Genomic DNA, 24,100 nt, shown 5'->3' with positions numbered 1-24,100 from the left:
GGGGCTCTGTTGTGAAGAGGGCTCCTAATGTGAGAAGGGGGCTCTGATGTGAAGAGGACTCCTAATGTGAGGAGGGGGCTCTGATGTGAAGAGGGCTCCTAATGTGAGAAGGGGGCTCTGATGTGAAGAGGACTCCTAATGTGAGGAGGGGGCTCTGATGTAAAGAGGACTCCCAATGTGAGGAGGGGGCTCTGATGTAAAGAGGACTCCCAATGTGAGGAGGGGGCTCTGATGTAAAGAGGACTCCCAATGTGAGGAGGGGGGCTCTGTTGTGAAGAGGGCCCCTAATGTGAGCAGGGGGCTCTGCTGTGAAGAGGGCTCCTAATGTGAGAAGGGGGCTCTGATGTAAAGAGGACTCCCAATGTGAGGAGGGGGGCTCTGTTGTGAAGAGGGCTCCTAATGTGAGCAGGGGGCTCTGCTGTGAAGTAGTCTGCAGAGGGGGTTTCGAGTGGGGGGGGGGGGGGGGGGGCTCCTAAAGGAGGATTTTTTATGTGAAAGGCAGGTTTCTGATGTGAAATGAAGTGCCCCCTTTAGGGGGGCTCCTGATTTGAAGGACACTGATGCAAAGAGGAACCTCATTATTTTGTATTTTTTTGCATAGGGTCTCCTCCTAAAATCTGGGATAAGGGTCTAGTATGGATTTTAGCGGGCCCAATGGTGTTTTTTTTTTTTTTACATTTACGTTTTATACATATTAGACTAGGGTGCCCCAAGATTTTGCATACTTTTAAAGGGCGCCAAGACTGAACAAAGGCTGAGAAATGGGGCTTTAAACCAGCTGCTAGCAGGCCTCCGTAAGAGTCGCTATAAGACAGCGACTCCCGGATACCCGCGAGAGAAACATTTTATCCCCGAAGGGTTTACTCTGCTCTACCTAGCAGAGTAAACCTTTCACTGCTACCTGTTTTTTTGACAGCGGGGCCACCGACCACCGTCAGAGTAAAAAAACAACAACAGACTGCATGGCAGCTATTGGCTATTTCAATTTGCAATAGCCAATAGCAGGCTGGCTATTCTACCCTAGAAAATAATTTATAACCAGCCTTGGTAGCAAGGAGTACATGGGGAGGCTTACAACAATACAAAACACAAAAAGAATCTGGCTTCTACATATTTGTGGCCAAAGGTTTGTGCAACTAAAACCTCTGTTTTTAACGCATACTGTTGACAGGGTAACTTGTTTTGTTGCAGACTAGCTGGCAGGTTTGCTGGGGACTCTTTTTGTGTTTTGTATGGCTACTGTACCTGCCCAATGCTGCTGTCAATCAGCAGACGTGTAATGAAATTCTCCCTGTATACAGTCCAAGGGTGAGGAGTGTAACATACAACATAGCGTACACAGTGCAGGGGTCTGGAATATAAGCCAAAGCATAGTAAATACAGTGCAGGAGACATGACTATAATGTACAACACAACGTACACAGTGCAGGGGATAGGAGTATAATGTACAACATAGTGTATACAGTCTAAGGGGGAGGAGTCTATCATATAACATAGCATATACAGTGCAGGGGCCCTGAAATATAATGCACAACATAGTGAATGCAGTGCAGGGGTCAGGAGTATAATGTACAACATAGTATATACAGTATATTAGGGTCAGAAGTGTAAACATACAGCTAGGGGTACATTACAGTGCAGGGATTAGGGGTATAATGTGCAACACAGTGAATGCAGTGCTGGTCTATGCAAGATACAGCTTAATAGTTAGTGATATTCGGTTCCTTACTGCTGGTCAGTGGGAGGAAAATAAAATGCACCACAGGTGGTGCTCGAAAATTCACTAATAAAATCCCCACATCCATACTAAAATGTCTAACTCCCTCTTTACCTCCCCCACAGAGGACCCCCAGTGCCAGGGCGCCTGTGTTGGTGAACATAATTTCATCTGTCCTTCTCTCACCAGCTATTTTTTTTGCTTCCTTTCCACAGAACTGTTCTAGTGCCTGGCTTTGCCTCCTAAGTAGGTACTCTTCCACTCCTGCCACACATATGGGATTTGTATATCTGTGAGCCTTGCAATGAGGCATTGTATTAGCACTTGAATAAGATTTGCTTATTAATAAGATGAAGTCTTATTAATAAGATGAAGGGCTGCTGGGCAGAGGTAGTGACAGACAGACTTGGCGAACCTCACGCTGTGATCTTGGGACACAACGGTAGGGGGGACAAATGAATAAGAAGGAGGGTTGTCATGGCACATCCAAGTTGGTAAGTATGCAGGCTGGGCCTCAAACATGCCTGCCTTTGATCAACTTCATTCCATGGTGGATTAATGGGATTAGATGTTTATGCAATAACGATAAGTTTCTTTTTGCTTACTTTTACGCTCACAGGAAGTGACAAGGACACTGCATTGATGGCAAGATCAACAGGTACTATCTGTACTTGCTGAAAAAATGTTCTTAGCCTTAAAAGTGAATTGTAATGCAGTAATCACTGGTAGGCTGCAATATTTAAATTTTTGGGGGTTTGGGTTAGATACACTTTAAGATCGGAGTTCTTTAAAGGCTTGCTGAAAGCTTCACAAACACTTTGCATAAACAGAGCTTTTGTACAAGCTGAAGACCATGAACACAGCCACAGGAAGCACAGTTTTCTGCAGCATTCTTGAAAGCCCAAGCTGGTGTGATGACACATGCCAAAGTGTGTTCATAATAGCCTGGGCTCACGGGAAGTATAATAAATAATGCTGGGTGCCATTCAACCAAGAAAAGGGAGGTTTTGGAGGATGTCCAAATCTTTAGGGGGGAGTAATCATGAAAACTCCAACAAGAATTTAAAAAAAACATAATTTGAGTCACAAGAATATTGATAATCCAAGGCAGTAATTAACTAAGGAAGAATGTAGTGATAGCTGGTTCTTGGAGACATTAATATACATGACCCACACACAAAGGCAATTTGCTGCAGAATAATTATATTAAAATGATTTTATTGAAAGTCTTCTCCCAGTTTAAACATTCTCTTTTACCACTCTGACTATAGCTACTCTCTTATTCAGTATATCTAAGGAAGTCTCTAAATGAGACAAAACATGCAAAGCAAGGTAGTTCTGGCTTAGACGTTTGAGAAATGTTTTCTTGAAAGAAAAAAAAAAAAAAAGAGTGCTCCTTGCTCCTTCCCGGTTTGTTCCTCTGAGATCTGGGGGTGTCCCTTTGGGAGACAGCCTCAAGCCATGTGGTCGTAACCCAAAAGGTAAAACCTGCAGGACGACAGTTCTGAGGGGGGATGATTTAGCTGGGAGGGCACAGAGTGAAATGATGAAGTCATGAGCGTTCAAAGACATTAAGGGCTTGTTCACACCAAATGCAGACCAGATCTGCATGAGTTTCTGCACACAAAGTGCAGTGGGTTGGGCCTCGTTTTTGCCGCGTTCCGGGCCGTTTTTGGTAAAAAAATATTGGTATTTTTTAGTTTAAAATAGGCTTTCAGGGCGTTTGCATGCGTTCCCGAGCAAATAAAATAGGACCTGCTGCAGTTTTTTTTACATGCTCTGGAACTGAACGCAGTGGTGTGAAGTAGAGCCCAAAATACCATCTGAATACATTGGACGCAGTTTTGATCTGGTCTGTAACTGCTCTGCTCTTGGAACGAGCTTGGTGTGAACAAGGCCTTATACTGAGTACAAACTCACCACTGCCAGGTGAGGGACCCTACCTTTTTGTATACAGGAGAAGTAAACAGTTACAGTAATCTGTCATGTATCTTTGTCTTGTCTCTTCTTGTGTCTAATTGTTTTATTCATGACAGAAGGGAAATGGGGCAGATATTTTTATTTTCTTTATTACAGGTATTTATATAGCGCCGACAATTTACGCAGCACTTTACATAGTTGCACATTCACATCAGTCCCTACCCTCAAGGAGCTTACAATCTAAGGTACCTATATTACATGCATACATACAGGGTCAACTTAGAGAGGAGCCAAGTAACCTTCCAGCATGTCTTTGGAGTGTAGGAGGAAACTGGAGTACCCGGAGGAGAAAAGTACAGGGAGAACATGCAAACTCCTTGCAGATAGTGATTTGAACCGGGGACCCCCAGTGCTGCAAGGCAGAAGCGCTAACCACTACGCCACTGTGCTGCCCAGATATAGCTCACTTCAGTACCTGCTTTTACATCAACCCTTATTTCTCCTCAGATGAAAGTTGGCCATGCATATAATGACACAACTGTTCAACATATTAATGATTCGGATGAAAATATTGTATCTTTCAGAAACCAATTTCTTGATTTATTTGAAAAGAAACCATAAGTCCTTGTGGTAAAACTCCAATTTTGCCAAACAAATCTTTTCTTCACCAATGTTCATTTTGGAAAAATAGATCTTTGACCTACGATGGTTAATCATTTCATGAATGGCGAGCATTGCAGTAAGTCAACTTTTTAATTGAACTTACCTTGTTAGTCCATTACTGCTGTATAATCAATAGATAAACACTTGGATAATCGGTGACAAGCTACAATTTGTACTGTGAAATAAGAAAGGATGCACATATCTAAATTTTGAGTTATCTCTTTATTATTCAGTGAATCATTTATCTTTTATTAATCCTGAAAGAGAAAACTCCAGTGGCTGAAGAAGTGATAGAGCTGTAGCTTAATGCTTGTTCATCAAGAGTCCAGCACAAGTCAAATAAGGCCACTTTCCCCCCCCAAAAGAATGGCAATGGGAACATACACACATTCAGTGACTTAAGTCTGTGTTCCAATGGCTTGTGTCTCCAAAAAATTAATCACACACATGCGCTCGCAGACACACATTCTCTAATCTTTGGGTGATTTTTACATCTGCAAATTTCCTCCAGTGAACAGCATTAACCCACCTCCCTCCCTCCCCCACCCCAATAATAAATAGGAACATTCCAAGTGTCTGAAAAAATGTCCAAGAGAGACAAGGACCTTCATAAAACACATACAGCATGTTTTTATCAGTAGTGCACTCCAATGTATCCCGGGGCTCGCCACTGTCCTCATAATGCCATGCTTACAGTGAGGCACATTTGCTGTTTCTGTATAGCAGAGAAATTCTGTAGTTGAATTTTTCAGAATGATGATGAATTGCAGCAGCAGGTAGCCATGCAAGATGACACAGCCAATATACCAATAGGCAGCAGTAATGTGCTGTGCATTTGAGTCCAGACACTTTACACCTTTCCATATTGTGCTTATGTTCACAGCAAAGGTACAAACATGTAGTATATTGTCCACATTTGCAGTGCCTCTGATATTGCCTCAATGCTGCAGTACTGTTTATTCAACCTGTAAGGGTATGATCATTTTTCCATGGATTTTTAGGTGACTGTCAAATCCTTAGAGTTAGGGAATAAAGAATATTGCATGTTTAGGCTTCTAAAAACTCGAAAAAGCCATTTTGTTTTTTTCCTAGGCCCATCTAATTTTTCTTTCTTTACCAGGACTGTCCTTGTCCTGAGTTTATGGAAAGACTTTGCTTCTCTGCCATATTCAGGATAAGCCTCATTGTGATGCTAGAGTCCCCTGCTTCAGCATACTCGTGCTCCCCCCGACATTCGGTGCCACAGAAGAAACATGGTCACATATAAATGAACCTCCAAGAATTTTTTTTTAATATGGGAGGTTGGATGCATTGCAATTGCCAGAGGCAGTGAATGGATGTAACAAACAGTCTATTGGCAATAGAAGACCCCTCTGTTCTGTCTCATGGCTCCACCATACTGCTGGTTTGTTTTTGTTATTTTGACAGAAGCAGAAGCCTGGGAAAATGGCACTTCAAGTGCTCTTTATCTATATGCACATGTTCCGACCACTGCAAAAGTTGTCACTGCTGGGACAGGATGGCGCTTCGGTTGGCTTTCATCTTCTCCAGCCTCTTTACCAAATGGCTATTGCCTACTTCAAGCTCCTCAATCTTATCTAAGGCTGTACGGAGCTGTGTAAGAAGATGGAGAAAAAAATAAGAATCCATTAATCATGTGAACTGATTTGTTTCCCTAAAAAAACACCCACTGTAAATGCTGGGAGAAAATGAACCCCAATTGGGAAAATGTAACTGCAGTTTCATAAGTAAATCAAGTTTCTTCAAGGGTCCACATATCTACATTTACCTTTTAAAACAAAAATGTTCTGGGTATTTTGTTGTGTTTTGGGGCATTTAATTAAATTTTTCACTAAATATTGGGGTTTAATAAGGAGTTGCGCTAATATTGCGCAACATAAAAATTTGCAACTACCACCATTTTATTCTATAGGGTCTTGGCATTCAGAAAATATATAATGTTGGGGGGTTTTAAGTAATTTTCAGGCCTAAAATGTGGAATATAACATGGGTACAAAAAATGAAAAAAAGGCCTCAGTCATGAAGGGGTTAAAACCGAACCTGTCCATGTTGAATGTTGAATGTTTTAGATGTTAAAATAAACCTGTCACTAACCTAGGCAACTCATGCACGGATTAGGTTGGAAAAAAATACACAGCGAGTAGACTTCAAGGATCAATTCTAATCTAGACATTTGCTGGACATAAGCATATAAAAATGGTCCTTTTGACTATTGTATGATGCTTAAGCTACAGCTATTTAACCAAGAACAGCAAGCAAACAACTATTGGCTAGGACTGGAGTACCATGCAATCTTTCAGCTGCCTTAATACGTCTGAGTGAGACAGGTACTCAGGCTATCTGATCTGTTTGCTATGTTAAAGTATCTAAACCCAAGGACCTATAGCCCAAACCACCATTGTGTGGCGTTCAGCTAAATGTCATAGTATGCACGTAGTAAAGTATTACAAAAATAAGGAAACTATTAAAACCGCTTAAAGCATCAATATTCACCTCCCTCTGTAATCTTCGTTTTTCAGCTTTTAATTCATCTTCTATTTTTTCAGCATTTTCTGTAGATGTTTTGAATCGGGACAACTGACTTTCCAGCCGGATAATCTGACACATACATTGGTAGAAAGTTTAAACAACAAGCACTACCCTCCCCGATTCATAAAAGAGAACATTTCACAAATAACAAAAAACAATCTATTGGTACATAGAAAATGTGAACAAAAAGGGCACAGAGATCTTTTACCAGTGAGCACTGCCACTGAAAAAACGAAAATTCTATCATGTCCCCTTGATGGCTCTGGTCCATGTCCAAAGGCCCATTGAAGGTCTTTGAGAGGATGGAACAAGAGTTTGCAAGGAGAGTAGGCTGCAATGGAATATAATCTAGGCCCAATATACCCTTACGTGTCTATAAATACTGCAAGATTTATTTTCTTACACACACACAATATCTAAGACAGCCAGAAGACTGTAGAACATTAGGTCAATACATAGTTCAAATGCTGGGGTCGTGTAAGAGGAAGAAAATAGTTAAAATGCCCAGGATGTTCGACTACTTGAAGAAACTCTATACTTCTCCTGACTTATACCCAACATTGCAGGATTTTTGTTCAGTCTCTAGAAGAACTTACATTCTGTTCTAAGGCAGTTATTTCTTGTGTGGATTTGGTGAGTTTGAATTTTAGGTCACTGATTTGTCTGCTAACATCTCCTGAAATAACAAGAAATAAGAATATCAGCAGCAAGTTCAGTTCATGATGTAACACAGAAAATCTATAGAATGAAAGATGAACACCTGAGGCCCTACAACCTTCTAATGACTATGGAAATATTCTGTACAAACTATGACATTATCAGTGCACAATGAAAAGACTATCCAGTGTAAATAATGGTTTGCGACCTTTAGTATATGGAGTGGTGTTTTCCAACAAGACACCAATTTATATATACACTATATTGCCAAAAGTATTGGGATGCCTGCCTTTACACGCTCATGAACTCTAGCCCCACTACAAGGGTTAATTTGTTTTTAACTGCCAAGAGTTCTTCTTAAACTATGAAAAGGTGCAGAACCAGAAGAAAAAAAAGGCACCCCCACAAGCAATATCAGGGACCAGTGAGAGGACCAATTTACAAACATATCTTTAAAAACTTGTCCCCCAAGATATTTATATGGGTTGAACTAATCCTTAAAAAGAAAAGCTCCAAATATAATGAGTACTTTTAAAATTGAACGTAAACTTAAGAAAGTAGCAAAATTAAGAAAGTGTTAGACATTCGTTCTAATATAAGAACAAATAGAAATATAACTGTGTCAACGGCGCCAATTTGACTTCAGATTGAGATGCTTCTGAGATCATTCAGGAATTATTGACCTGCAGTAGAAATCGTTCTGACCTGCTTCAAGTGGGTTTGGCATGCCTATAGACCTGACTGGTATTGGGGAAAGAAACCCAAGTCCTAACAGTTAAGGTGTATGATAAAAAAAAAATATACACACTAAAAAGGTGCAAAATCATACCTTGCTTTTCAGCATAATCCCTGTAATAGCACAAGTGCATTCAAATCATACTTTCCAAAAGTCACTTTTTGCATAAGCTTAGGTATGCCTCTGTGTCCCCTATTTGACAGTACTCAAGCATGGAGCGTTGTCATGGAGGTCTGGGGGCTGACATATCGACAGTGCCCATATCCCATATGAGGAGATTTTTCTGAAGGATCTAGTGTGCTGCCACAGGGTTTATAGTAATATGGTGGGGATAGGAGCTGGCCTGCTTTTCAGCACACAGTGTAACTTTGTAAGTTTAAAGGAACGAAACAAAAAAAAGAAGTTTGAGCACCTTAGGCAGCAGAAATAGGTGTCTGGAGCATAAACAGATATACAGTATACAAAAAAACATGCAAAAGGATCTGTTCCAGCCACATCTGGAGCAGATCCTTTTGTGTGTTTATTTACAAACATCTTTTGGGATCACTCCACACTTTAGAAATACAGCATCGTTTTCCTTCTTCCAAAAATTGAAGCCCCGATGAAGAAGGGTCCTTTTGGTCCCTAAAATGGCTTTTATTTAACAGAACTTGCAATATACAGTGGCTTGTAAAAGTATTCACCCCCCCCCCTTGCATTTTTCCTATTTTGTTGCATTACCACCTGGAATTAAAATACATTTTTTGGGGGCTTATATCATTTGATTTATACATGTCTACTAGACATGTGCATTTGGATTCAGACGAACCTGCAAATCAACGAAAATCAGTTGATTCGGCGGTTCGTCCGAATCAAAAATAAACACATTTATTATACGCCCGAATATACAAAAACTATATTCGGGCATACATAAATTAATTTTCAGAACATGCCCGCCGCCATCTTGGAGGCGGAGCGTATGATGTCACACGTTGAACGAGCAGTGGCCATATTGGCCGCCAGCACGTTCTGTGCATGCGCTCCGCCATTTTGGAGTATATCTTGGTATACACCAAGATAGCGGCGCTCCAACATGTGGGCACCGCCATCTTGGTGTAGACCAAGATATACTCCAAAATGGCGGAGCGCATGCACAGAACACGCCTGCGGCCAATATGGCCACCACTTGTTCTGTGGTTTTGGATTTGGAGGCTCGTTGCCTCCGAATCCGAAACATAAAAATGTGTTCCCTTTTGACGAAATGAATGAAAATGACTTTCGCTTTCATTTTTTTCGTCTGAAAACACTTTTTTTGTTGTGCACATGTCTAATGCCTACCACTTTGAAGATGAAAAATATTTTTTATTGCGATACAAACAAGAAATAAAAAAAATTAAAAAACAGAAAACGTGAGCGTGCATAACCATTCACCCCCCAAAAGTCAATACTTTGTAAAACCACATTTTGCAGCCATTACAGCTGCAAGTCTCTTGGGGTACGTCTCTATAAAGCTTGGCACATCTATCCACTGGGATTTTTTGACCATTCTTCAAGGCAAAACTCCAGCTCCTTCAAGTTGGATGGGTTTCGCTGGTGTACAGCAATCTTTAAGTAATGCCACAGATTCTCAATTGGATTGTGGTTTGAGCTTTGACTAGGCCATTCTAAGACAGTTAAATGTTTCCCCCCAAACCACTCGAGTGTTGCTTCAGTAGTATGCTTAGCGTCATTGTCCTGCTGGAAGGTGAACCTCCGTCCCAGTCTCATATATCTGGCAGACTGAAACAGGTTTCCCTTTAAGAATTTCCCTGTATTTAGTGCCATCCAACATTGCTTCAATTCTGACCAGCTTGCCAGTCCCTGCCGATGAAAAACACCCTTAACTAATTTTCTGACTTCTGAAGGTAATTGGTTGCACCAGATCTTATGTAGGTGCTTCATACCAAAGGGGGTGAATACATTTGCACGCACCACTGTTCCATTTTTTATAATTTTTGAAAACAAGTTATTTTCTTGATTTCACTTTACCATTTTAGACTATTTTATGTGTTCATTACATGTAATCCAAATTTATTTATTTTTTTATTCCTTTTTTTGGCTAAAATTAGGTACCTCGGCTTATATTCGGGACGGCTTATACGCGAGTATATACGGTACCTTAAATGATGTCTCTTAATCCGATCTTCTTCTTTCCTGTTTTCAGCCTTCTCTCCAGCGCTGCTGCGGCGGCTCTCCGATCCAGCACTGACTCCTTTGTCCTTGCTGGCACTTCCTGTCCCACGGTGTCTGCATGCGGGTGCACGCGTCCATAGACTTACCTTGCGTTCCTCCTGACGTCCCGGCAGAAAATGTCCCGGCCGAAAATTTGAAAATTCTTGGGTGGCCGAAAAGGATCTTGGGGCAAGATCCTTTTCGGCCACCCCAGAATTTTCACATTTTCAGACGGGAGCACGCAGGGAAGACAGAGGCAAGTTTAAACCACTGTTAAAGCGTTTTTTTAAAAACTTTTAGCATATATCTACTGCTTGCTAGCAGTAGATATATGCAAAAAAGCTGAGGGTTTAGAAACCCTTTAAGCACAAGTTACTTAGCTCATGTTTAGCAAAGAAGCTACATGAGATAGTAGAAGAGAAGCATTCCAAAATGTTCTGCGGAAACATGCTCTATATCTCAGAGTGGCCACCCAATATGGGGAACACATGGACCAGTACTATTCCTACCGAGGCTTCCCGTCTATCCTAGAACAAGTGCTTGGTAATACCCTTCCTGCTTTAGTTTTATATGGATAAAAAGCTGCCATTCTTTGTCAGATTAGGTATAGAAGAATAAAAACAAGCCTTCAGCTGCATTTTGCCATGTATGAGATCTAGATGTGAATACACCCTAAGCAGGAATAAAGCAACCTCCAGGTAAGCTTGCCAAGATGTGCCACGGGCAGGGCCCTCCATCTCGTCTTGATTTGTATTGGAACTGTAAAGCGCTGTGCAAACAGTGTCCTGAATAATAATATAGATGCACTAACTGATTAGAGCGGGACAGTACAATACAGAAGCACCTTGATGAAGCCCTGCATGTTTTTCATGTATTTGCAAATGTATGCTGATTCTAAGTGTGTGTGTAGTGTGTGTGATGCCATTTCAAATGGCATTTTAGTTAAATGGAGCTTTGGAAGGATTAGAATACCTCTTTTTAATAAATGCCACATCTGGAAAAAAAAAAACTTTACAATAGTTATAAAGGAAATTTCATGGTTAACAATAAAAAAAACACACAACTTTACAATGTTATGCTGCTAAGAGACTACATATAACAAGTGTGGATTAAGCCTTGGAGTAACTGCATACTGTAAAACCAATTATTATGTTCTCACATGGGATGTCATAAGTATGCTGTTTTATTGTACACATGTGCCTAGATGTAGACCAATTGTAGGTCATAAAAAGCAAACATCAAGAAGCAACGCTTTAATATATATTTAGTTACAGGTGGGTATAACTCGCTCACTTTGCACATCAGTGCCATTCTCCATATCGTCCCCATCTGGGTTTTCAGGACTTCTGTTTCTGGAGTTTCTCTCTTCTAGTTGGCTTTTCAGTCTTTTAATCTGGGGTGAAAGAATTTTCAAATGTAGGCATTGAGCTCAACACTTGCCATGATTACGTCACAAGGACATACCACAATATCTAGACATAACACGAAAAGACATATGATGCTTGTGTGGCAATATACTTCCTTCAAATATGTGCAAACAGTAAGTAATAACTGATCAGTTAGTATTGATATTGGTGAAGTTCACCCTAATTGACAGCTTTAAAATACTTTTTATTAAATAACAACACATTACAAAATAAAACATATGCCCCAGATAGGTTATTACTATATACAATCTACATATGGTAGTCAATAGGTTGGTGCACAGTTACTCTTGTTATACGGTAACCGGAAACCTCATATTGTTTTATTTGAGTTTAATCCAGGGGCGGAACTACTGCCAGTGCAGCTGCACCATTACCTGAGGCTGTGGGGGGCCAGTGAGGTCCGGTCCCGGGCACCACCCTTAGTGGAATATGGGGCCGTGCAGGGTCCCGGCCCTACCGACGTGCTTCTCAGCAAGGGGGCGGGGTCCTGCGACTCACCGATCTGACTCCCAGCTGTGTCCCTAGTAACAGGCGGCGGGAGAGAAGTGTGTGTCACATGCCCCGCCCCCTACACACAGTCTGTCTGGGATCATGTGGGGCTCTGGCCATGTTGTGTGGCCAGTGTGATCCGCGCACCCCCTCTTGGGATAAAATCTTGCACCAGGGCCCTGTGTTCATTAGGTCCGCCACTGGTTTAATCCACGCTTGGCTTTATTTAACCTGAGACTGCGCGCTATTGGTAATATTGCAAATCCAGGGGCCCATTTACACTGATGTTTTGACATCCATTCTGGGACATCTATCAGACAAATAAGTTGTACATTGGAAGTTAAATTATTTTATTTTTTATAGTGCAGCCAAGTGAGATTGTCCTACTAAGCACCGGTGCACATGTATTAAGTCATTTAGCCAAATATGTATACAAAAAGATCCAGTGAATGTTCCCTTGTAAGTCTATGAGCCCTTCTACATGCTGAGTTACATCTGTTGTGGTGTGAAGTATAGTGAGAAATACCACACAGTTTACAGTTATTTTAAGAATTGTATCCAATAAGTCTTGTGTTACCTGCTCTAGGAAGGATTCCCTCTCATCCATAAGTTTCTTCATCCTGATTTCTTCAGATAGAAAATACAGTCAGAAAGGAAAGATAAGATGGAGAGATTGAGGGAGGTTAGGAAGAAAAATTGACTGAAAAGCTTGAATAGAAATGATTCTGGTAAATATTGAACTGGTATGAAAAGTAAACATATCAGTTAATACTGACACACCGTCCCCATTTATGTGCCGGTGTTTTTTGTTTTTTTTGGTACATAACTTGTAGATTTTGGTGGAAATCAGGCCAGACTGAAGGCAAAAATAACACACAAAAAAGCAAGCATTAGTGCATGCATATATGGTGCAGCTTTCCAAAGGGTTAACCAGTCAAGTATTCAAGTATAATGGGCCACTATTATACTGTTTAAAAGGTGAAATCTAGGAAAACAGCATAATCCACCATTAAAAGTGCGCCATTGAAATGTATATATTAATGTTGCTTTACCAGTCAGTTTCTGAATTTCAGTGAAGCCAGCCCTGATATTTACACAGCTCGGTCAGGCAATGTACTCAGCTTGATGGCCTGACTTTTCTCTGCTGCAGCTAAGCAACAGAGACTGGTCACCTTTCTGTCCCAGCCTGTGACTGGACAGTGATGTTGAAACAGCCCGAGGAAGTTATTTCTCTACTTCCCTCCTGCCAGCATGTCAATGCAGAACACCTAATTGGCAGCAAGTACTGCTCCTTCCTCTTCCCATTTCAAGTGCTGCTGTACAGGACACTACAAAAGGCTGAAATCAAGTCACTATCGAGTATTTATATTAACTGCATTTCAAACAAAGTATGGCTTTGTATGACTACATAATTGCATTTATTTGTTTTTGTATTTTTTATATCTTCCTAGAGTTCAGCTTTAACTTTCAAAAAAAGGCTTGACATAACGTAGGGTGGGACAGGCATTCAATTTACGGACCGACAGGATTGAGGTGTGCGTTTGTGACCCATGCACATACAATTCTGGACAGCTGTCACCCAAAGCTTTGCAAAACACAACAGATTCATCATTGTGTTCACAATAGTTGTTCACTTAAATATTCATACAATTACTCAGTATTCAGGGACATGTTTTCTACTTTTGGGCAGCAGAAAGAATAGGGATTTATCAAATCAAACTGCGATCTTAGAGAAAATCTGTTTTATATGTCACTGCTCCTATATTGCATTATACTTTAATCTTCAGCAAATCTGGTAATTGTCCCTTAGTGATTGTATATTGGAATGTACACTGCTGGTCCAATATAAGTCACCACCCGGATTTAGCTAAGTAAATAGGTAAAAACCTTCCACTGAATAACAGGTCTAGCTTCAGCAACGTTGTATGACCAACAAATGAGGTCAGCTGCCTACTTGAATATACTGAATGACCAGGTTTATCCATCAATGGATTTTCTCTTCCCTGATAGCACGGCATATTCCAAGATGACAACACCAGGATTCATCGGGCTCAAATTGTGGAACAGTGAATCAGGGAGACATCATTTTCATAAATAAAGATTGGTCACCAGACCCCAGACATCGAGGCAGTCACAACAGCACAACTAAAGGCACTCATGAAAGAGGACTTGCACAACTGCTTCAGAAAGTGGAAAGAACGATGGGATAAGTGTGTTTGACGCACGGGGACGTTTTTTGAGGAGGGTGTGTCTTATTGCAATTAAATTTATTTTAATATTCGAGCGTTTCGTGTTTTGTTGTCTTACCTCGTATACAGGCCATTCCTACATGTATTATTATAATCATAATATGTATATTAAAGTATCTTAAGCTGTCCAGGGAAGTATGTTTGCTTGATTAACCTGTGAAGTATAATGCTCTGGATAATAAACATTTCTACCTCATAAAAGCCCAGAGCGGAGCTTCAGGTAAACCACTAAATACACATCTGAAAGGCATACTTTATGCGGGAGCCGTTGTACTTGCCAAAGGATCTGTAATGCTACTTCACCAATCCTGTGCTCCGAAAAAAACTTCAAGGGAGCACAGCAAAGTCCTAAGTCCTTGACCTCCACTACAGGAGCACACTCACCCTCCCTCCAAGAGCACTGTGCAGGTGATCAGGCGATGGCAGATGAGGAAAGTATCAAGACAAATTAATTTACTTGGGTCATTTATAAACTCAAAGAGGGGAATTGATCAAAACTGGAGCAGACGCCAAGGGCAACAAATCAGCTTCTCTCTTCGGTTTGTTCAGATAAGATTTTGAAATGAAAGAAAGAAGCCGATTGGTTGCCATGCACAGCTGCTCCAGATTTTGATAAATCCCACCCAAAGTGTTTGGCTACATAAAGACTTCAGTGACATTTCCTGCTGCATTAAAATTGACTGGCGAGGATAAATTCAGAGCTCTCCCTCTCTCTCCAATTGATTTCAATTTAGCAACCTTGCCAGTCGTCTATGATACTACAGTTCACACTATATTTGGCAACCTATTATCCTTTAATGCTTTGTCAAAATGAATGATACAAAGAGGATTTTTTGTGTGAAATTGTTTCCTTTATTTTATTGTACATTAAAACAGCAATAAAATTATCTTAAAAAAAAAAAAAAGAAGCTTTGGAATTCTGCATTTCTAATCTCTTCAGGAAACCAATAAAAGGCACCACTGTAACCCCCTATATTCCATACAGTGCAGTGAAGTAAACAGAAGTATTAAATCTGCCAATAGTCAGGCAAGTGAAATTCCATATTCTGAGCAGCTCAGGATTTTCCTTCTTAGCACTGTAATAGGCCAACTGCATGTCAGGTGCACAACAAATGATGCAATACAGACATTTGAATGCAATGTGCTTGACAAATGAAACAAGAAAAGACATTCAAAGAATAAAAAGTATTTATTTCCTTTATATACAGCTTGAAATAGCGGTACAGTTTTTCTCTTGTCCAAAAGTATATATGTATAAACTCTCTTCCCATTTCAGCAGCATTGTAACAGACAGTGTATACAAAAGCAAAGCCAATCTATTATGTGAATGTCTGCAGTGCAAAGAGGAACGCAGTCGATGCATATAGTACAACTTGTATCTTAATTCACAAAGCTGACTGTGGTCGATTAGCTATTACAAAAATAAAAAAACTGAACTCCACTCTTCCACTAAACCTCAGGAGTAAAATGTCCACTGCAACCAATATTAACTATACAGCTGATGATACATGTTTAGCTTTATATGGGTAATGACAGTGATCATATTCTACCACAAGGTGGTGACACAATACTGCATACAATGATATTTTAAGGATAGATTGCTAAACAACCACAAACTATAAAAAGCTTTTAGTCTACATTACAGTTCTTTTTCGTAAGGAAAAAGGGATTTTACGCATGATCCATTTTAATAGTACACAGCACATTACAGCAGCGAGATAGATTTTCCAGGCATTTGCCATCAAAAGGCTATAATCTAGTAGATACTGGGTTTCAACAAAGCTGTAATAAGGAATCTATTACGTGCTTACAGTTGCAGTGTGGATTCTATTTGTTAAATTATAAATCCCCGGCTTGTATACCGATGTCAGCAGAAGTAGAAAACAGCTATACATATGGAATAAGATCTTTTAATGAATTTACTGTTTAAAAAAAGAGATGTCTACACTCAGCTAGTATTTCACAGAAGTAAATGAAAAGGTCTATACTCAGATAGGTATTTCATAGAAGTAAATGAAACAGTGGCTGCTAATTTTTTATATATACAGTGGTACCTCGGTTCATGAACTTAATTCGTTCCCCGATTCTGGTCGCGAACCGAATTGGTGGCGAGCAGAATCAAATTTTCACATAAGGTTCAATGTAAATGAGGTTAATACGTTCTGAACCATATGTAAATTCATTACCGCTCTGCACTTTTTTACCACCGTGCTTGCTCTGCACTTTCTTTGGGAGCAATGCTGGATTGAATAATACTGTATAGTACTGTATGTGCTAAAAAGCACACAAAAAAAAGCTTCACAGCAAGTGTGCACAGGTCTGTCTGCGAACGCAATCTCGACTAGAGGAAGCCACAACCACGTGTCAGGGGTCGTGTTCATCACCCAATTTGGAGTTCGCGAACAGAAGCAAAATTTTGCTGAGCTTCCTGTTCGCGAACAGAAGCGTTCTTGAACCGAGGTATTACTGAGATATATATATATATATATATAGAATATATTTATTTATTTCATGCCTAAAGGCAGCTAACCAGGCACATACGCAAAACCAACAATCCTATTGAGAGCTGGAGGTTTTGCAAGGGTGGAAAAAAATAAGGCAACGTTCAATTTTGAACAGGTTATATTTATGCAAGATTTAATTTTGCATAAATGATGGGGCCTAGTGAAAGAGAATTGCAATAGAGGATTGGGCTGAGAATGTGCAGCTTGTAATGTACAGCTTGTAATAGCTGGCTGAGAAGGCTTGCATCTGAGATTACAGCAAATAGGTGCACATTTCTAGAACACTATCAAATATTTCTGCTGTTGTGCAATTAATTGTTCAGATGCTGGTAGCTTATGCCAAGACATTTACTTCTCAGTGAATGTATATTTCAATTCCACTTATCCATACACAACTATTAAAATGGATTTCATAGTCTATTTATGCGCAATTTAAAATGAACATGGAATGTGAAATTATGACTATACAAGGCTCCAGTGACAAGTAAGAAATAAATAACCCCTTCCCACACTATACTAATTTCCTTTCTTTCTCTGCAATTTACGACTAATGTAGTAACAGTGTAAGAAATATTTAATCAAACTAAAAAGAAATGAGATACCTCTGTTCAACATAGGATCCTAGATAAAATAGAATTTATAGAAGATGGAGATTTAGCAATCTAATTAAGGCACCAAAATAATGGAATCCGTAGTTAAAAGAACTATGCGGTAACCTTTTATCTCATAGTTATCTTTAGGGTCATGGGAGGACCACTATTGCCCACTATATGCTGAGAGCGCCAGAGCCGGGACAGATCCCGACAATACAGCGGTTCTGTCTATCTAGAGGAAGAGCCAGCTGTGCTCGGCACCCTCTCCTGTCCATCACTCCAGTCAGCGCTGGAGGATCGGAGAGGGGAGGATCCCTGCGGGGATCGGTGACTGACTGTCACTGCTCTCGGCAGGGAGAGGATCGGTGGTACGAGTTCGCTCACTTCCCGATCATTAGAGCCGACACGTGACAGTTTCAATGTCACCCGTCGGCTCTAACTATGGAGAAGTGTAATTCCCTCACCCCATAGTTCCCCTTTAATCTTAATAAGGATCTGCAAAGAACGATGAAGTCCGAAATGGAGTAACCCATAGCAACCAATCAAACTTTACTTTACCAGTTCACAACACTTAATATGGAATATTATTTCTGGTTGGATGCTACGGGTTATTACTACATGTTTTTCATTAAATACGCCTATAAATAGATTACTTTTCTCACAAAATCATGCGGTAGAGCCAGCGGATGGGCCATATTCCTAGAATACATTAAACACATTAAGATGATATATTGCACACAAAGAGGAAATAAAAGTGCAAACCAATAAAATCATGAGTACTGTTTCAAAGGAATGAGCTCTAATAGATAAATAGATCCTCTTTCAACCCTGGGCTGCAGCAAAACAGTGGAATTAAAACAAAAAAACCTTCCTTCTACTTTAAAAAGACTGAAAAAAGATTCAGACTGTTATACTGATGGTTCAGGGCTGTGCTCCCAACAGCTGAATATTAAAAGGAACTACCTAGTGCAATAGGATAAACTCTTGAGGATAATCAGCAGTGCCACATAGGGTTTACAAAACACAAACATTTTGTTTTTCAAGAAACCACACAGTCCTCTTTATTTTTGCCTTTTCCTTTTCTAGAAGCTTTATCTAAGCCTTCTTCCATCCGTATATCATCTGCAGATGCTTGGTCCACTGATGATCCCAATGGTAGACTTTCTCCAGTATATTTTTCACTTCGTACAGCCACATCTTCTTCATTGTCATTGTTGTCATCAGATTCTTCCCCCTCTGTAGACTCACCCTCGCTACTCAAAGTCTCGCTCGGAATAGTTTCTTTTGAAGTTTCGGCAACAACTGGGACGTTGTCATTTGTGTTTTTTCTCTTGCCTGGATGATCATGATCTTCATCCAATAACTCAGTGGATGGTACATCTGGTAAGACAGGATTTGTGTTTTCATCCACGTCACACAATGGATGATCAGACATTTTGTCTGGTTTTCCTTCATCTAATAACTCTGTATCTGGTACATCAGAGAAGGTTGTTTTTTCATTGGTTTTCTCACTCTCGTCATGCTCTAGATTGTCAGAAAATGTGTCTTGCTCTCCTTGAGCCAATAACTCAGTCCCTGGTGCATTTAGGAACACAGTATTCATTTTTCCATTATCTGGACTTTCTTGATCGGCATTCACACTTCCAGCATCTGCTAGATCTTCATGTTGGTCCAGGTGACTAAAACTATCCTCAAAAACTTCACTGTCTCTTAGTGATTCATCCTCAACTGTGCTTTGCATGCTCCTTCCAATGCAAGGCTCTGGAACCTCACCAAAGTTATTGTTTTCACTGTCAACTAGCTCTTTCTCCTCTTTTGTAAGTTGAATGTCTTGTGATGACTGCTCAGGAGTTATATCAACCTTTTTCTCCTCAACTACATCATGAGTATCAGTGTGAAAGGCTGTTTCTGTAGATACAATCTCTTTCTCAGGAGTTGTGTAGTTTGCATTACTATCTCTTATTTCAGAATCATCCTCTCTGCACTGTAACCCGGATTCAACAGGGACATGTTCCTCAGGCTTTACTTCCTCCTCACACATTTTCTCATGTTCTACAGCTGTGGTGGCCATCTCATCAGAAGTACTCTCTTGTGAATCATATTGACTAGAATCATGGCTGCTTGTTTCCTGCTCATCTTTTAAGTCTGTGTGGAGGTCACTCGTATCATCTGTAATGGCGGTGGTATTGTCTCTACACACTGACATCTCCAGAGCACCATTGTTGGGATCACTCTTACTTTCAGCAGATGTGCTCTGCACTTCATTTTTGTCTTCCTCCTTATTGAAGTATTGTTTGCCAATATTATAGTCTTCATTCTCAAAATCACTGCCAGAAACTGCTAGTTTCTCACTGGGTGGACTAGTTACACAAGGAGAGTGAACAACATTATCCAGAGCATCCTGGAAGACTTCACTTTCTACTGGGCTTGGTTCCCTCTGGTTTAGTGTTCCCTCTCTATGCACCTCTAAGAAATCTTTCTCTAAAACCTCTGTGTTCAAGTTTTCTGGTGCACATTCACCAATTGCCATTTTATTTTCATTACTTGTTGATTCTGAATCAAGTGGAAGACCTTCTCCCTGATTTTGACCGCCACTGAGGGTACCACCAGCATCTACATCATCATTTGAATTGCTAGCAATTTTGTGAATATCGACATCATTTGAATTGCTAGCTATTTCCTGAATGTTTTGCTCCTTTATTTTATCTCCAAGCTCTGCATTTAGTGGTGTTTCTGATGGAGCAGTCAGTAGTACTTCCTGATTGTCCTGCTTAGGCTTGGATGGGGGGATTTCACCCACCACTGACATAGTTTCCTTTTTCTCCACTGCTTCCTCTGATGGGCCTAAAAAATTATGGACAAGAAAATGAAGAATATGCACAATATCTAAGCCCACATGCCCAAAAGAGCTCAAAAAGAGATAGAGCAGAAGATGAGGAATCAACGTTTCTGCCCAGGAAGATTAGGTAGCAACAGGTTGGACAGTGCAAGAGAAAGGTCATCCTAGATAACAGCTGTATAAAAAAAGGAAAGGTTAACCAAAGCAGGTAACAGATAATTTGGGGTTTTTTAAAGGGCATCTGTTATGAGAGAACTATTGTGGGTTGCCACTGTTGGCCTCTTTCTGAAAATGATAGTTGGTTGGTTGTGTCTGGTTCCACTACTCTTCGTCTCCGAATAAGAACGCAACACATCATTCAGTGTCTCAGAAAGAACTCAAACTGAAAACGATAGCATGAAAGCCAGAAACCTAGCCAGGAATGGCAGATAATATATATTTCTTCTGTGACAGGTTTGCTTTAAAGTCAAAATGCTGCTTAGCAGACTGCTGTAAGACGGATGGATGAGCCACATGATTAAAACCTATATACTGATACTGTTTAAAAGAACACTTCTGTAAATAGCCAGAAACGTGTAGTAGTTTAGAGGAGTTTGCTAGAAAAGAAAGCTCAGAAACAGAAATGTTTTAAAGCAAAAATTGCCTTTTTCCTCTTCATGTGGCAGGAGAGTATTAGGTGAAATAGTTTTCTTTTTTTCCAGTTTCTCTGGATCTGGACACGGAGGCCCTAATCAAAGCCTACAAAACAGCTGAACACTATTGCACTTAACCAGTCTTTCTCAAATTTTACCTGACAGCCATCACAGCCTTTGCCAACATGTATTTATTAGGGATGCACCGATACCGTTTTTTCGGTATCAAGTATGAGTACCAGTACCAATACTTTGCTTTCGGTACTCGTCGATACCGAGTACCGATACCGGTACTTCCGCTGCCATGGAGCCAGCTTCCCGGGCAATCTGATTGCCCAAGAAACTGGTTCCATGTTGTTTAACTTGCTCGATTGAGCATGGCCGGGAAACCCGGCTTCACAGCCAATCAGCATGGAGCCGGCTTCCTGCCCAATCAGGAAGCTGGGAGGCAGGTCATTACTTGCTCCCCAGCTTCCTGATTGCACGGGAAGCTGTCTCGGGAAGCTGGCTCAATGCTCCCCTACGGCACTGCCGGTCAGAGGAAATCTTCCTCTGATCGGAAGTTCCGGTATCGGGGCATTTGGGCGAGTACGATTACTCGCTCAAATACTGGGTATCGGTGCATCCCTAGTGTTTATGTAATTCACAGTCCAGATGCAATCTTGGCAGGTTTCAAGTACCACAAACCTATACCGTGGAAGCAAAATGCTTCAGCTTGACCCCTCTGTCTCTTTCCCCTGCTTCCCTGAATCTCAGCTATAGTCTCTCTTTTTTGATGCCACACAGCCTCAGAGATCTGACATGTAATCAAGAAACTTCTCTCGCCAAAAGGATTACTAAATCTCACAGCAGCAGTCACTTGCAGTCCATGTTTTTAATGATATTCACAAACACAGAATATTCTAACGCTTTTGAGTAATACCAGCTATGGTCACCTTCCAATCCTAATTTCATAAAATAAGCCCTGTACCAACATGCGCTAGGATGTTTACTACAATAACTATGTTTCAAACGTTACAAAACAATGCAAATCCAACCTCTAAGATCACTGTGTCATCCTTCCTAAGCAGAATATAAAAGGAAGTTAGACCTCCTAAACCAGACTCTGCATTTAAAGGAAAAACAAAGACGATAGATGGCATCTCTGCCATATCTCAGACATAACTGTTAGCATTCCTCTAAGATGTGTTTATGAACAGAGTACCCCCACCCCTTATATTCCGTAACAGAACGTGCTACTAAATGATAGAAAACTAATAATTACCAGGTATAAGCAGAGCAATCCAGAGAAGACAATCTTCACTAAATGGAACATCTGAATACTACCTCTGACACTTGTTTTATAGTCTATTTTGTCTTTATATGACTGTCTGCTTTAACTTTGGAGGAGGGCAGCTGTTTTGTATCAAAAATACCCTTACAAGGCAACGAGCAAGGACAGTTACACAATGCACAGCAAGCAGGGTTAGTGGAAAGCTACCAAGCTCAGAACAGGATTTGCTAGAAAGAAATCAGAGAGAATGACCAACAAAATCACTTACCCATTGATGTTGCCCTTATGGGTGGATCTGGTCGGCCGTCCGGATTTGCAGGAGGTTCTAAAGAAGCATCTCCATTGGGAGTGCCCACAGAATCCAGCACTATGCCGTGTTTCTAAAGAGAGAAGAACAAATTATGCACCATTTGCAAGGTGACCTACATCTCTTCAATGTTAAAAAAAAAAATAACTCTGGAGAAGAAAAGAACATAAAACACAAAAAAAAAAAATATATAAAACAATTATTCTATAGCTGATCAGCTAAACACATGAGGTAGTAATAGTAAACATTTTTCTTACAAAGTATTATATGTCAGTGTTTTGTGACTGCTCTCATCCAGGGCTTTTAACTATGATGTGCTGATGTGCAGTAGTTACCTTTCCACACTAAAGGATTAAATATTTACAATTGATCCCTTATAAATTACACATCTATACAACAACTGAGGAGAGTGGAATGTAAGCCCTCTCAGTGGCTACAGAGCAGGATTGAGAAACACTGCTGTAACCAAACAATGTTTTACCAACATATGTTTTGTTTCATAATCAATAAAGTCTTGTCTGTCGCTTTCTCTTTTATAAATGGCAGTCTTTTGCCTTTTTAATCTTAAAAGCTAGTGAAACAAATTTAGTCTCCTAGCTGCTGACAACACACTGTGGGAGGCTCTGCAGCATGACAGCTAAAGGGCGACTCTTGTTAAAGGTCAGACTGTATTTAGAATCACAGCAACCCAACATCTGTCTGAAAACAGAGAATTTGTATAAATCAGAGGGACTTAATCAGAAATGTTTGGCAAGGATGCTTACTTGTGAAATACACAAAGCACATAATTAAAAAGCAGAAATATTTATATCAACACAAAAATAACCCTATCGTACCTTTAGTTCATCCCTTAGGCGGGTCACCTCTTCCCTGAGGGTGTCTCGCTCACTGCGAACTGGTTCAAAAAACTCTTTTTGTCTCTCTAGAGCCTGGACTTCCCCAGATAAGAGGCGGAAGATACAAGGAGACGTGGAAGAAGGCAGAAAAACAAAAGAAGTGAATTCATAGGAAGGAAACGTAAGAAACAAGTACAGCTGTAAGTGCACAGAGATGCAGCATAAAAACCTAGATAGGTTTGGGTATTGTATTGCAATGCCTCTTCACATAATTAATAGGGGGTCAGCCACGGTTCAGGGCATGTCTTATATTTCTTGACACACAGGGCAGCTAGGGACACAAACTTTGTAACTAGGTATGTTCAGCTACCAAGTACTGTACTCGGTACAAGTACAGATATTTTCCAGCTCCAAGACTAGACTGGAGAAAAATCCAAAAGCTAGGAGGCAGCTGTCATTTGTAAGGAGCACACGGAGCTCCTGGGATTTGTGAATTCCTGTTTTAATGTATGATTATA

At 40.4% G+C, this 24,100-nt stretch overlaps 1 protein-coding gene across 9 annotated transcripts in view; it reads right to left on the bottom strand.

Annotated features, from left to right (window-relative positions):
• Positions 1 to 5,710: 5,710 nt before the first annotated feature.
• Positions 5,711 to 24,100, bottom strand: part of LRRFIP1 (LRR binding FLII interacting protein 1) — a 110,263-nt gene continuing 91,873 nt past the window's right edge. For 8 of the 9 annotated variants that reach the window (XM_018559958.1, XM_018559962.1, XM_018559967.1 and 5 more), the window contains 7 exons: positions 23,583 to 23,675; positions 22,708 to 22,819; positions 12,927 to 12,976; positions 11,727 to 11,826; positions 7,447 to 7,526; positions 6,815 to 6,919; positions 5,711 to 5,914 (listed from right to left, as the gene is read on the bottom strand). In XM_018559958.1, coding sequence (XP_018415460.1) covers positions 5,804 to 5,914; positions 6,815 to 6,919; positions 7,447 to 7,526; positions 11,727 to 11,826; positions 12,927 to 12,976; positions 22,708 to 22,819; positions 23,583 to 23,675 — 651 coding nt within the window. In that variant the 3' untranslated portion in view covers positions 5,711 to 5,803. The remainder of the gene's footprint in view (positions 5,915 to 6,814; positions 6,920 to 7,446; positions 7,527 to 11,726; positions 11,827 to 12,926; positions 12,977 to 22,707; positions 22,820 to 23,582; positions 23,676 to 24,100) is intronic. The other variant, XM_018559966.1, reaches the window with a different exon arrangement.

Source organism: Nanorana parkeri, unplaced genomic scaffold (genome assembly GCF_000935625.1).
Source record: "Nanorana parkeri isolate BGI_ZX_2015 unplaced genomic scaffold, ASM93562v1 scaffold423, whole genome shotgun sequence".
Lineage (NCBI taxonomy): Eukaryota > Metazoa > Chordata > Amphibia > Anura > Dicroglossidae > Nanorana > Nanorana parkeri.
Note: the sequence above shows the minus strand (reverse complement) of the source record. Positions and strands in the feature narration are given on the sequence as shown.